Source organism: Takifugu flavidus, chromosome 1, assembly GCF_003711565.1.
Source record: "Takifugu flavidus isolate HTHZ2018 chromosome 1, ASM371156v2, whole genome shotgun sequence".
Taxonomy (NCBI): domain Eukaryota; kingdom Metazoa; phylum Chordata; class Actinopteri; order Tetraodontiformes; family Tetraodontidae; genus Takifugu; species Takifugu flavidus.
The window spans coordinates 17,791,177-17,806,881 of NC_079520.1; the positions used below are offsets into that span (position 1 = coordinate 17,791,177).

At 44.9% G+C, this 15,705-nt stretch overlaps 1 protein-coding gene across 2 annotated transcripts in view; it reads left to right on the top strand.

The window, feature by feature from the left end:
- The window catches only part of raraa (retinoic acid receptor, alpha a), a 95,812-nt gene that overhangs the window by 77,752 nt on the left and 2,355 nt on the right, over nt 1-15,705 (top strand). For both annotated transcript variants that reach the window (XM_057026079.1, XM_057026070.1), the window contains 6 exons: nt 5,980-6,128; nt 10,183-10,324; nt 14,577-14,737; nt 14,868-15,044; nt 15,162-15,366; nt 15,454-15,612. In XM_057026079.1, coding sequence (XP_056882059.1) covers nt 5,980-6,128; nt 10,183-10,324; nt 14,577-14,737; nt 14,868-15,044; nt 15,162-15,366; nt 15,454-15,612 — 993 coding nt within the window. The remainder of the gene's footprint in view (nt 1-5,979; nt 6,129-10,182; nt 10,325-14,576; nt 14,738-14,867; nt 15,045-15,161; nt 15,367-15,453; nt 15,613-15,705) is intronic.

Genomic DNA, 15,705 nt, shown 5'->3' on the forward strand with positions numbered 1-15,705 from the left:
AGATCAACTGTTAGCTTTAACATACTGTTTACATTTAATGAGCGCTTATGTTTAATTGAAGATGTGCTGTTGGCAAACACTGTCCGTATTTGTCTTGTGGATTAACAGTGGAAAACGCTTGTTAATCATAGGTTAACCTCCCTGATCTTCAGCTCATTACTTTGATGAATCTTTGGAGCTGCGCCTAATGCAGACACATAGAAGGACATTACATCTCTGCAGGAAAAAAAGGACGTATTCTTAACACTGGGACCTGTCATCAGCCATCTAAATAGACCTGACACACACCAACTGTGTTCAGAATCTGCTCTTGCATCAGATATCATCACTCTAGCACCACATGCGCTATAGCCTGCCGAAATAGTCGCCGATGTGACCGTTCAAATCCTGGCATCCTCTGGCGGACATGGGCTGCTTTTTTTTGGCCCTCTTGTGCCCACCACCATGTCCCACACTATCAGCTCATGCCAGATATCTCCAGTCACCCTGGGGCAAGTGCCATCTTGCTTAGTCCAACTGTCAGTCAGCAGCCACAGACAGCTGCTGGGTAAAGTTACTCTGTGTTACTAGGGATTGCAAACGCTGTTGCCAGGGAACCGGGTGTTCCTTCCAGCAGCAATCAACTTTTTACACGTTTACTCTTCACCCACTAAAATGCATGAACTTTAGAGTCCACACAGGATTTATTAAATCTGTTTTTGGTTTAAACGCTGGGATTGTTAATGTGAGGTCCCTGCTGGCCTCATCTTTGCCATCTACTTGCTTCCTCTGCCAGTCCTCCCTCCCCAAGCACTCTGGTTTGTCAGCACACGCTCTCGGGTCGGTCTCCATTTGCCTGGGCAGTGGTGATAGGAAAACCTGGTGTGTTGTTATTTCAGAGGCCTGGCAGCATGGAGAGGGAAGTTATCTTGGGCCCCTGGAGAAGGGCTTGGGAAAATGGTGGGGGCTGCAGGGCTGATAAAAAACAGACGCCGCTTAGACAAGAACATGTTGAGCGTCACGCACAGGGCCCTTATTTACAACACTTATCAGTAGAAATTCATGGAATTATGAAAACAGGCAGATGTACTCAGTTGCTCAGATATTCACTGTTTGTGTAACAACATTCAGTGTAGCCTCAAAAATGCATGCAAGCAGTTAAGGAATATGTAGCGGTGCCATAAATTATCCTCAACACAAAACAGCCCTGTGTTTTCCCCACCTCTGGCCCACCATTTCCTGGTGTTTTGGAGGGATCTTCTTAACGGACAAGAAGGCCCTTTGCTCTGGGGTAACCTGCCCTTCGGCCTTTACCCAGTCCCCCATCTGTCATTCACAAATGTCTTGTCCCATTTGTAGCACTCTCATATGACCTCAATACCAAGCTGCTGGACTCTGAGCTATAATCTCAAACATAAAGCGACAATTGTTGTGTCGTTGATGTTGTTCTGTCTGCAAAAGGCAAACGCCTTCTAAAAATGTACATTAACGTCCTCCCTCTAAGCTAGACACATGTAGCTTAGCTTTCAGACACATTCGTGCAACAACGTGTTGCACCATCACATTAAATATCAGCAGATATAGTAAATATAGTCGATGTCTGATGTGAGAAAGTTTTAAGACGGGACAGGTTGGGAAAAGACGAAGAGGGTAGCGAGATGGACAGGACAGGATAGGCTGTTAAAGTGATTATGGGCGGCGTGAGGAAAACCGTCTGCAGTCACGCTCCATAGTAACCTCCTGATTCGCCTTCCTGTTTCTCTCTCATGCCTTTAAGCCGGGCCGCCTCCCCGCCTCCCGTCCAGTAACTGTTCACACTCTGTGTTTGAACACAAACACAGCCCGCTGCTGCTCAGCTTACATCTCTCAGCCTCTGCATGCCTGCTGGAGTGTGATCGCACGCGCACGCCCTCGCCCTGTCACATATTCAGATGGCATGCATGCCTTTACTGCCAGTAATCACTTTGAGGGCAGTGAGCAATACCCTTTCCATTTTCAGCGGAAAGCTGCTATGACGCTTTGTGAGAGAATGGCAGGATTTCCCTGTAAGCAAGGAAATAGTCCCATTTCCCCCTTTAGTAATTGAAGAGTGCTGACAAAGCATTCCTGTATGTGTCTCTGTGATTTTCTTTGTTTTTGTCTATATCCCTGATATGGAAAACAGAAAATATCTGATTACTGTGCCTGAGTCCCACTGGTCTTCTTCACTGCACTTAAAGGCTCTTAACTTGCTGTTAGTTGTTTTTATGGACATAGGTGATACATTGGTCAGCCACTCCCAGGCTCATCCGAGACGGCCTGTCCTCGAGGCTGTTACATTGACCATTCCGCTTCATTAGTTAATGCAGACTTCAAAGAAAGCGCTAATGCAGCGGCCTTTGGCACGGAGGTCTGGCTGCTGTCTGTGCTCCTGCACATCCAGCACTGAAAGACAAATGGACTTCTTTATGTTCCTCTGTGTACGGTACACATGGTGAGCATGTGTGCGTCCCAGCTAACCCAATAGAAGGCAGAGAGGCACAATGGAGATATGACATACTAGTATTTAACAAAGCGGAGGGCATTCTCATCCTTTTTCTTCTTTTCCTCTACTTCTCCTGGTCATACTCGCAGCCAGCCAGCCAGCCCGCTAATGTAGTTATCCTTCCCCTAATGATAGTGAAATCTCATTAATATGCTTCACAGCTGGGCGCAGTAACCAGTGGGGATGAAAGTAATCAAATCTCAGAGGACTAACCTAAAGCTGAACCCCAAGAACTGCTCCGCAGAACTGCGCTAACGCTGCCCAGAGTCTGCGGGCTTGGTAATAGCCGGTGGGCTTGTGTGCCTGCATCCTGTTTCTGTAGTTGTGATGTCTTTGAAGTACCAATGTAAGCCAGGCTATCTACTGTCAGGATTACACTTCAGTCTAGTTCATCTTTTTAATGCCAAGCATGCGGTTATTGCCCACTAAGAAATGCCACAGTCAGTGGTAACTTTTGTCTAAGTGCATTTGTAGCTTGTGATGTAGGCAAGGTAAATCTGGTGAGTGGCATTACAGACCACTCACATTTGAGCCTAATTAAATAACCAGTGCTTTCAGCCCTGACTTCAAGAACGCTATGCTACATTAAGCTATTCAAATAGACTGTATTGCTGAAGTACACAAGCACACTCATAGAGAGCAAATACACACCGTCTACAGTGATTGTAATATTTGTCCATCCACAAATATGAGGAAAAGCTGGTTATGTCCAATGTTTTTAGAAAATCCAGTGTGCCGATTTGATTTGACAGTGAAAATTCCTTGAATCTGAGCTATCCTTGATGACCGATGATTTCTTCCTACTGCCAGAACTGGTCCAATAACATGCCTGGGTGATAAACTTAATTTAAGACCTGTGTGAGATTCACAGTGCCTGGTTGCTCAGTAGAATTGATAGCGATAACCAAGGTGAGTGCAACAGTTCCTCTGATGGTGAAATTTAAGCTAGTTTGATCAATATTAGCTACAGTGGTGGTTCTGCAGGCGCCGAGAGGTCCCCAAATGGAAATCTCAACATACACACATTTTCATCATTAACATATTGCGATATACAAAGGGAACCTCTCCAGGCAAGTGTGAGTCACTTCTTCCAGAGTTTGTGCTTCTGATTTTGGTGGAGTGCACAATGGGCAGGCTTGTCTGATGGTTGGTGCTGATCAGAGTTTGGATGCAGACCGGTGTTGAATAATGGCTGGATGAGGGCTGCTGAAGGGCTAAGTAGCTCCGTCCAGTCCACCGAGCCACTCTGCCTCGCGGTCCACAGGCTCGCCATTGTTTTACTCCATGCCTCAGCTTGACAAGGTTCCAAAAGCCAGCCATTGTATTTAATTACAGTGACCAGCCCCCCTCACAGACTCTTGTCCTTGTGTCCCAGATTTTCATGGGTGCTCTCATTAAGAATTAATGATTAAGGAGAGGGGGAAAACATTTTTCCCCCTCTATGTTGGCATGGATACCGTTTTTGTTATTTCACGTTATTTTGAGTGTGAGGGCAGATTTATTAATCTTGATGTATAACTTTCTAATGGAGGAGGCCTGAATGCGGCTGAATAGCTCTTGACACACCAATAATGCTGTGCTTTCATCAGTCTATGTCAAGAGACCGGCAAGCGAATGTCTTCTTTTAATGAGAAAATGGGCCATGTTACATAAAGGCCGCTCTATTTACATTACATTTGTTTGATATGACTGTGTTTACTTCAGGGTCCAGTGGTGAGGACAAAGATCGACTCTAATTAAACCAAAAAAAATGGATCTGCTGTCATTTTCACACAAAACCCAAAACCCTTCAGCTTCACCAAAACTAACACATCTCTGCTCTTCAGAGTCTTTATTATTGATAAAGCAGATGAGGTGTCACAATTTCATCCATAGATACTGAAATTCATTTCTTCAGAATTGTGCAGTATGAATGACTCCAAATATTTGAGAGAGATGTTACGTATGATAACTCATTTCTCTAGATTTTGTCCGTGTGTGACCTATTTTGGAACTTCCCTTGCCGACTCTTGTTCTTATCACCTAAACACACCATCTTTCTTTCTTTCGTTCTTTCACTCGTTCTTTCTTTCATTCTTTCTTCTGCATCTGAAAACCTTCGAAACTGCTTTATTCTCCCACACTTCAATCCAGCTGGCTTTTTTTTTTTTAAGAAACCCTTCCAGTTATCTGGAAAATGGGGTTAATTTATTTTGGGTGTCGTGAACGTAATCTTCCCGTGCACCATCTGCAGCGTGCAGGCGGAGATTTGCAAGTCGAAACATGGACTCGTGTCAAAGAATAGAGAAAGGCTGCCCTCCGAGTTGCCCAGCTTGCGTGCAGGGGTTTCTGCGTGCAGGGGATCCTGCGTGGGTTTCTGTGGTGTTTGTCTACATCATCCGCTGTGTGTTCCCAGCTGTAATATGGACCTGCTGACCCAGCCCTCTCTGTTAAACAGAAACTGTATTTACACAGGAGTTTCGTGGCTGCTCGTCTACCTCCCAGATCCCTCCTCTGTTAAACTGAGGATTCTGGAATGGAGCAACAGTCCGCACAACTACGCGCCTTTCAACGTGTTTATCAGTATGGATATGAATGCAATCAAAATGACTGATGTTGTTCGGAGCTCCTGAATAGGCACCACCGATGCAGCCTTGATGGGATTTTCCCCCCGCATAAAGAAAATGCTGCCAAACTATTGAACAGAAACGTCAGTGTAGCACTAGAGCAACAAAAGAACATTTATGGCACTGAATTAGAATGGCACCAGTTGTAAGAAGAGATTGATTTACTGAGTCTGCCTTAGACCACAGCGCCAAGGTCTGTGTTTTTATTTTTTGATTGGAGGGGCGTGTTTAGTAACGCATAGGTTATTGAAGCCAAAGTCCAGTCCCTGTTACATGAAGGCATCAGCAGGACTGTCAGCCCAGAAGGTCCAAACACAAAATACGGGGACCTTCTGAGTGCCAACATCTTTGTATCATGTTGGGATTTTCAGTGTATTGGTGTGATGTTTAATTAAAGAGGGGAACGGGGGAGGTTTCTTGTTGCATGTAAACAGGCACAGCATGACCCGTTTGTCGTGGCGCTTGCGTCAGCTTCTGTGTTGTCCCTGCTTTATTAAAGATGTGTAACTTTTCAGAACACCCATCCCCACACTGTAAACATGGACATACTCTTAGAAGTAGAAATGCAGGCATTCTGTCATGAAGATATCCAGATTTTTCCGTCCACTTGCAGACATGTACACGAGCACAGGTGTATTATTCATGCATTTATTAGAATTCTCTGCAGCAGCGTGCAAACACGCACGTGCTTGCATGTTCTAGAATGTCTTCTGTGAAGGTCGTTTGCAGGACTCTTTGCTATTGCCGATCAAACAAAACAGGTTTTCCCTCCTGTGACCTGAATGTGTGTTTGCTTTATGATTCTGGATAATCTTGCACTTCCCTCAGCCCTCCATCTGAGCCGTTCTTGTTGCTCTTTCTTCTCTACAGCCATAGAAACCCAGAGCACCAGCTCGGAAGAGATAGTGCCAAGCCCACCTTCGCCTCCCCCGCCACCCCGCGTCTACAAGCCCTGCTTTGTGTGCCAGGACAAGTCCTCAGGGTACCACTATGGTGTCAGTGCCTGTGAGGGCTGTAAGGTGAGTTTCTTTGGCCTTTCCCTGAATATGTCAAGCAAGCAAGATATCCTTGAAAGGTTTTTACATAAAAAAGTTGGTTCAGCTCTTTTCCCCCATAATGACCACTATAACGGGGATTGTCATTGGATTTCTTTTGTTGCTGATTGGGTGTTATCACTTTTATGGAATATACTGTATGTATAATCACACTGTTACGGCCCAATGTGCAGTTCTTATCAAACATAGTACATGAACCTTGTCAGCTGTCCAGCATCTTTCATATCAGCTTTTTTATCTGTGCAACTATGCATCTCAGGTAAGGATGGGGCCGTTAATAACCCCCGCCCGCTCTGGTATCAGTTAAGATTTGCTGTCTGCCTACATGCAAACACCTGGCTAAGTGAGCGCAAACGTCTGTTTATCTCACTGCTCCTGAGCTGCTGGCTGCAGTTGTGTAAACTCAGTGGATCTCAATCCCAATGCTTCACGTGGCAAAATTGTGTTGGAACTCTCAAACAACAAAGTTTTGTATCACAGTAGCTATTTGCATGTTAAGAGAAGGCAGGGAGTGGTCTGGTTAAGGCAGGGTGGGTCGATCTCTGACAGGTGCCTGTTAGATGGTTTGACTTATGGCCCTCCAGCCATTGTGTGTGTGTGTGTGTGTGTGTGTGTGTGTGTGTGTGTGTGTGTGGTGTGTGTGTGTGTGTGTGTGTGTGTGTGTGTGTGTGTGTATGATGTGCAGGGATAGGAGTGGTGGTGAGAGAAGTTGGAGAAGAGAAAGAGCTATAGGGTGGAAAGCAGGATTCAGTATCACAGACATAAAAGTTTTAGGATGGGAAAGAGAGTGGATTAAGTAAAAATGACACAAATATGGGGACAGCTGGGAGCCCAGTGTGCTTCAGGGGACATGGAGAGCCAGGGTAGCAAGGCTGGTTGAAGAGAGTAGATTAGGAGGCCTGGGTTGAGCAGCCATAATTGAACTCACTGACACCAAAAAAAGAGCGTGCATTAGCTTGCGGGTGGGGGAGGGGAAATAAGTAAGAATGCAATGGGAGGAGGAAGCCAAGACAAGTCCAGCACACATGTGTACATATGCTATTTAATGAGAACCTTCTGAGTGCTCCATCAAACGTAACCTAGCCCCACAATCGGACTTTAAAAAGTTTTCAAAATGCATCTCCTTTCATCGCTGCTGTATAAGAATATTTGGATCTGATAAAAACAAAAGTATTTAACAATTCATCCATTTCAAGCTGTTTCATTCTCATCACAGTGCTGATTATTACCAGTAACGTATGACGAAGTGAGGCACTAAGTTTAATCTTTGGACCAGATTTGTGGCATTTGTGCCTGTGTAAGTCTGTCTGTGTTGTTGTTACAAGATGAATCCACTTCTCGCACCTTTCGTTGCCTCAAGCATCCGCAGTGGTTGTGCAGCGTTTTACAGCTACCAGTGTAATTAAAGCATCAGCTAAGAGTTGTTACATTAACTGTTTATTGGTGTACCTAAAATGATGACATGAAATAACAACAGTGCTGTTTATTTAGAAGTTTGCAATCATCTCCAGGGAATAATAGGTGAACAAGCATACTTAATGAACCCCTGACACCAAGTAACAGTCAAGTAAACTGTAAAATATTGAACAGTTGTAAAATGATAATTCAATTCACCCATTTCTTTACTTAAAGTGGAGGTCAAGGGGGCCCTAAAATTCACTGTTATTACTTGTTATTGATGATGGCTATAACTACTATTATAAAATGCCAACAAACCCTAATTAAAAACAGACATCCATCACTTGTCCTCCATCTGAGAATGTGCTGGCTGCCCACGAGTCAGCCGCAGTGCTAATTTGAAAAATTCACGATGCCTTCTCCGTATCTCTGACTTCAGAGAAATGACTTGGCATAGCGTGCTCAATAATTCAGCACTACAGGCCTGTGAATGTATATAGTTGTCTCATTTGAGACCGGGGTAAGATGAGGGTTAGCATCCTCGGCTTTGGTGCAGCGTGCCAAACTACAAAGGCATTTCCTGGGGGCTTCTCTGAAGGGAGGAAACAGAGGGGAATGTTGTGCTCTGCTACTTGGAGACAGCTCGGCCGTTTGTTGTTTAAGTTCCACCACCCACACATGTGCACCGGCATTGCACTTTCATCCCCCTGGAGATATTAACACGTATACATTAAATAAGCTGCCCAATCCCATGTGTTATTCTCTGGGGGCATGATGGCAAACAGCAGGCCATCATGCTGCCTGGAATATACTACATGCAGTGTTGGAGGAAGGCAACTACATTCCCAAAATCCCCTTGTGCTGCTTCATGCAAAAAACCACCCCCCATTTGTTGTGTTTTTCAAACGGCCTTCAAGCATCCGTCTTCACTAATGTGCAGGCTGAGGCGAGAGATGCGTACACACACACATGCAGGGTCACAGTGGGAGGCTGGGATCACACCCTTAATCTGGCCACAGTGTGAAAGTCACGTAAGAGAGGATTCCTGTGTTTCATCATGAACTTGCAAACTCCTGGCACCTCCCCCCGCTCTCCTCCTTAGACCATTTCCTCACTCATGTGAAGCGTAGGACTGGCATACAAGCGCTTTAGAGCGCTACATTCAAAATCACAGGACACACTGAATCGTGCATGTGCACTCTTTCCTGGATCAACTCCGCTTTCGTCTCCGTTTCTGCTCATCTCCTGTGAATGCTGCAGTGTGGCTGACAGGCCCACTGAGGCCCCGCTTGTTGCAGAGTGGATTAAGCAGTGATACAAAAAGAGGCTTAAGAGCTGCAGGGAGAAATGACTCCTAAAGGAACGGGAGGATGAGGAAAGGGCAGGAAGGGTTGACAGAGCCACGAGCTGCCAGCAACAGCCAAACTGGAGGTGTTGGTAGAGGGCACCTGAGATGTCTGTTTTTGTAGTGGGCCAAACCCCGGATGACATGGTTCAGGGTCAGGCCACTACGGAATCAACAGGCATGCGTCACTTATGATGTGACAGAATTCAGAATTTTGGTTTGAAATGTTCACTTTTCCCTCATTACAAACAGCCACAGCAGGATTTACAAGTAAAGGAGACTAATAGCGCTTCCATCATTGGCCAGAAGCAGTGTCCTCCCTGTGTAACTGGGATCATCCTTCATGCTGGTTTTAAGCCCCGACAGATACAAATCATAAATATTTCCTCTCTGTAGCTCATTTGGAAAAGCCTTTCCGCTCGGCACTGGTGGGTGGCAGATACGAGTAAGGCTGGTGATCCAGGAAGGACAAATTGCAAGCTTAGGACTGCTGGCCATCTGTTGGCCACCAGAGCTAATCCCATGGCGCGGGACAGGGCTCCCGGCAACACTGGCTCCATCCCGCGCTCGATCGGGTGCTGGTCCCACCCACCTTCCAGCACAGCCCTTCAAAATGCAGCTTGTGTCCCATTGTTGCGCATCAATACTGCCATTGACCTGTGTTACATCTGTACTGATTCATGCTCACTGAGGGCCTACTCAGTTGTAGCTGATTTGCATTAACCCCTTTTTATTGTTTGACACTCGGGGGATGTTGGAGCAGACAGGCCGCGGAGGCTGACATTGATTTTATTGGGGGTTGCATGGTGTTATGTTAAATGTATGTTTGGATGCCTGGCTTTTCATCATGGCTATTTTTTGTTGCTTTTTGTTGACTCGAGTTTTCTTATTGATTGTAAATCAGAAGAGATCATCTATCCGTTGTAATTCAGACCGAAATCGATAAATAGCTTTTTTTTTGTGCTGTGTAAACCATGTTGCAGTTACAAGGTATTAGCCCATCTTGAACTTCAGGCCTTTAAAACTGAAACATCAGTATTTTTGTGACGTAGAGTTTGACTGTCTTGCTAGATCATGTCACACAATAAGCCCTTTAGGATTTGACTTTTTGAGAGGTTGCTTTTGCAGACCCGAACTTTGGTTTGTGACCGCTCTTTAAAGCATCTGCCTCCTCTTTTTTGACAAAACTATAGCTTCATTTCTATGGAGTGTTGCTTCTTGTATCAACCTTCCCTCACCAACGCCAGTCCACATCTGTCTGCCTCCATCACACAGGGCTTCTTTCGGAGAAGCATCCAGAAGAACATGGTGTATACTTGTCACCGGGAGAAAAATTGCATCATCAACAAGGTCACTCGCAACCGCTGCCAGTACTGTCGACTGCAGAAGTGCCTGGAAGTCGGAATGTCCAAGGAGTGTGAGTACACCTGCCATACACCCATAATGCCCTCTTTCCTCCAGATTGAGCGCAGATGTCATTGTAGTCGTTTAATCCCTGTTGGTTTAGCATGATTGCTACCAGTCTTAAGCTGCTTCAGTTGTTGCCAGAGCCGTAATCATCATTGCACAAACACTGTTTACAGTTGCACGCACTAATTTACATTTATTCTGCGGCACTTTTTGATAATACAACTCACGCATTTACCTAACGTTTCTACGCTCATTCATTCTATTTCAAGTTATGCTGAATTATTTCAGTTGTAGCAATAATCTGTTGTACGTCTGAGTTCGGGGATCATCCTGACCCAGACCAACAGCAGCAGTCAGGGTGTCGCTATGCTTGGCAGGCCTGGTGATGAATATGTTCTCACCTGCCGGGAGTGAAAGAACAAACGTCTGCTCCCATCATGGCACCCTGGAGGCTGTGTGAACATGCACACACACTTAAGCACTCACGCTAAAACAGTGTGACAAAGATAAAGTAATTGGCAGAGGTGTCATTGCAGAGCACTCAAGAGGCCAGCAGTTTTTAACCCAATGTAAACACTCACACACTGGTTTCCATTTCACATTTTTCTAAAATGTACAGTAAAGTCACATCTATATCATAGAAACACAAAAAATTGAAGACTGTTGATGTATTACCTCTACTCCTAATAGGGACTGGCATCTGTTTAAAAAGAATTGCACACAAGCTCTGAAGCTTCTTTCCCTTCTCTCTGGGTCTTCCCAGCACCATTTCCTTTATCTTTCTGGATGAGCGAGTGCACGGAGCGCTCCCCATGCCTCAGCACTGTAAAAGAAGTTATCCTCCGAGCTCCTTACCTTTGAATGGGGCCATTAATCATTGTTAGGACAACAGTAGCTGGGTCTTTTGCACACACGACCCAATATTACTTAGGCTTGAGGGTCCATCTAGTGGTAATTGTGTTGAACTGCATTTCAACTGAAATCGCTTTTGTAAATGGAGGATGCTTGATTTCCTCCACGTTTGGACAGCTGTTTTCTTTTTCTTGATCCTTTTATTCATTGCGTGGATTCTACGTGCCTTGCTTAGTAATGACTTTGGCCAGTAAAATAGTTTTTTGTTGGCAGAAGGGAGGCTGACCATCTGGGGCCAGCGGGGACTCTCACCACCTCTCTGTCCTTTTCTCACACACACAAATGAACACTCATGCATAATTTCAACCACATGCTCTGATTAACGCAAGGTGACAAACACAAACTGGTATGAATAAAAGAAATACACTCAGACAGCTCAATTGAAACACCATACCGTGCCTGTCGGACGTACACAGAAGGTGGACCCCCCGCTGTCACCAGGGGCGTCTCCATGACCTTGTGTCTGCCAGCAGACAGCTCCAGATGACACTGCCAGGCCTGTTGCCAGGTGGCAATGCCAAGCGAGTAGTTGGGGGGGGGGAGGCAGGTGGAGAAGTACAAGAGGAAGGCCTCTAAATGTTTCTTTTATGTCAACCTTTGTGTACTTGGGGACTTACTAATACATCTTATGTTCTCACAGTCAGGCTGAAAGTTAAGCTTAATTTTCTGATGCCTCCTATATTTTTGGATATTAAAGAAATGTCATTGCCACAACCCAAATTTCATGACTTTTGTCTAAAAAGGTCAAGAAATGTATCTGTGTGTGTGTGTGCATGCGTGCATGTGCCATTGGAGGCAGTACAGGTCCAGTCTAGCTATTTTAGCGGTTCTCCCTTCATCACCCCCTCCCCTGTTCAGTATTATTCCCGTAGTTGTCATTTCCACAGTGTCCCAGGTTTTTTAGGGAAAGAAAAACAGAAGTCAAATGAGGAGAGCATAGAAGCAGAGCATCTGCCAGAACGGCAGCGTGGCAGAAGAAATCTCACACCGGGAGACTATAATGGGGAGAAGGGATGCGTGAGGCCGGGGGACAGGGAGAAAGGGAGAGAAAGTTTCATCACTGTTGACGTTGGCTCTGTGCTGCGAGCAGCAGGAGCAGGGAGAACATTGACATTTTTATCTTTCCATTGAATTTAATCTGTATGATGGACGAGCTGCCACTGCTTTAATTTTCCTCACACGAATTATCCCTGTCTGCCCACCTCTGTCTGTCTTACACACACACACACACACACACACAGAAATCATCCATGATGTGCACACTACAGCTGAACCCTGTGTGAACAAATGATTGAATGACAGTCATGTGTGTGTTTCAGTGCTCTCTACACAACTCTTGTAAATCTTTTTTATGTAATGAGCACAAAACCAGAACTCAAGCGTTCATTTTCATCCTCCTCTCATATATGTGGAACGATCCACGCCTTGGAAGTTAGTGCACACACAAATATTAGCTTCTCGTTGGTATCCAAATGCACACAAACATAATAAAAATCCAAGGCGGCATTTCTTTCATTTTCACTCCCGTGCTTCAGTCCTCCCCCACACATTATTGCATGTGGCAATTCACCATGACAGATCACCAGTCATGCCTAATAGTTCTTTAATGACTTCATTAAATTGTGTTGTGCGGCTTATGATTGTGCTGCCAATTTGTCAGCGCCCGTAATGTTCGGGCACCAGGGATGGCCCACTTTTATTTGTGAATTAATTGGACGTCGACTAGGATGCAGCCATCCTCTAATGGCTGATAGGACAGATTTCCAGTCATCTTTTCCAAACAAAAACATCCCAAATATCTCCAGCAGTTTAGTGCAGTTTTATCTAAGCTGTTTCTGTACTACCAGGCTACAGTTGACATTTATTTTTATTTTTTTTTACTATTTTGCTTTTCATTATTTTTCCTTTATAATTTTCTGGTATGAGTGTATCACGAAACACTCCACACCCACCATGGACAAAGAGATGCAGACATTTATATTGTTTATTTTATTGCCTTAAGTTAGCCTATAGAATATCACGTTAGCTTTGATTTATGTGGACTGATTCCCAGCACCTCTGTCTGCAAAGTAGGGTCGTCTTCATATATCTGCTTTGGTGAGCCAGGCTTAGCAATAACAGTTCACCATCAGACTTCCATTGGCTCCCCCTTTCTCTGGGGGCTCTCACGGGGAACGAGGCCCGTCTGTGGGCTGATGGATGAGCAGCATCACAGAGTGATGCATCCCTCCCTGGCCTCGAGCCATGCCCCTCTGTCATAGACGCTGATCTCCCAACAGCCAGAGCGCCCTCGCCCTTAATGGCTAAGTTTTGGATTAAGAGAAGGAAAATGTGATCTTAGATCAGCTGCTTGGGGATCCTTCTGTACCTTGAGGGGAGATGTGGGAGCTGATTGAGATGAGTTTAGGAAAAGGGGAATGACTTAGAGCATAAGAAAGGTAATTCTGGGAGGAGGGGGGATAGCGTGCATTGGTCAGGTTGAAATGAAAGAAAGAAGGAAAGGGGAGCATGTGTTGTATAACCCAGGAGCATAAGCTGGGAGGGTTTTTTCCCCCCTTAATATGAGCTCAGCAGCCGAGCCCTTTTAAAACCATTAGAGGTGGGATATTTGTCATATTATGTTATTAGATTAGCTGGGAGCCCTAATGAAAGCTCTGGCAATTTGTCAGTCTTATGGATAGCTCCTTCCACCACCACTATTTATCAACTGGCACTCAATATTACTCCTCCCACCCCCACCCTGAACACACACACACACACACACACACACACACACACACACACACACACACACACCCGGGCCAGTCGTAGTTAAACTGCAACCCAGTCTGGATGGGTTAGAGGAAATGGATTGAGGCTGTAATGGGATTCCAATGCTAAACACCCCGCCTGGTGTGTTTTATCATTTGGGGTGAGCACACTATTCTCTGTCAGATTGCCCAGAGGGAACCATGTTGGATTATTTCAAGGTTTTTTCTTTCTCCCCCCTGCATTACCATGGCACTTCTTCAATGGAGCTGTCCCACAACATTTATCTGTAGTCTTCAGATAAAAGAAGTGATGTCATAGTTGTACACGGAGCTTCCCTTCACACTGATGACGTTCCTCTGAACTTGCTCTCACTTCACTCTGCACCAGTTGATTTTATATCTGATTTTATTTCAGTGCGGTCTCTACAATTCTAATGAGATATTTAAGATATTGTTGGTTCCCTCTACTCATTTTTAAACAATGGCCCAACGCTCTCATTTTTTTAAAATGTGTAAACAATATATTTGAGATACATTATGGAATAAGAAAATACATAAAGCTGAGCTTTTCTTTGGTCCTATATTTGACTCTTCTAGCTGTGAGGAATGACCGGAACAAGAAGAAAAAGGACGAGAAAAAGCCAGAGTGCATAGAGAACTATGTGCTGAGTCCTGATACTGAGCAGATGATCAACAGGGTTCGCAAGGCCCATCAGGAAACTTTCCCCTCTCTCTGCCAGCTGGGCAAATACACTACGGTCAGTAGCACCACATTTGTCTCACTTAATTATGGAACTTCAGTTTAGTCACTTAGCATTTGGTTTATCTGGACTTTACTAAACCCTGTACATCCATCAATAAAAAGCCTCAAAATTGTCCCATTCACAGACAAACAGCTCAGAACGACGTGTAGCTTTGGATGTAGACCTTTGGGACAAGTTCAGTGAACTCTCTACAAAGTGTATCATAAAGACAGTGGAGTTTGCGAAGCAGCTGCCTGGCTTTGTGACGCTTACCATCGCAGATCAGATTACTCTACTCAAAGCAGCCTGTCTGGACATCCTGGTAAAAACTCAACACTCAGTTTTTAACTTTACAAAATTTCTCTGAACAAATTCTTTGCAAAATGAAAAGATGGTTCCCTACCAATGCAACCATTTTTTCTGTCTCTGCTCTACCCAGATACTCCGGATCTGTACGCGCTACACGCCAGAACAAGACACCATGACTTTCTCAGATGGTCTAACGCTAAACCGAACTCAGATGCACAACGCAGGTTTTGGTCCTCTTACCGACCTGGTTTTTGCATTTGCGAACCAGCTCCTTCCCCTGGAGATGGACGATGCAGAGACCGGACTACTCAGCGCCATCTGTTTGCTGTGTGGAGGTATGACGAATATCTTCATAACCTCTTTTAATAAGGAATTTTAATGTTGCTTCCCCTTGATTTTATTCCATTTTGTTTCACCCACAGATCGTCAGGACTTGGAACAAGCAGAGAAGGTGGACATCCTACAGGAGCCTCTGCTGGAGGCACTGAAGATCTATGTAAGAAGGAGGAGGCCTCACAAACCCCACATGTTCCCCAAGATGCTGATGAAGATCACTGATCTAAGAAGCATCAGCGCTAAAGGTTTGTGATACACACAACCCAACCGGGTTTTTACACATTTTCACTGTAAGCAAAGGATCAACATACATGCCAATATTTGTTTATGGTTCCATT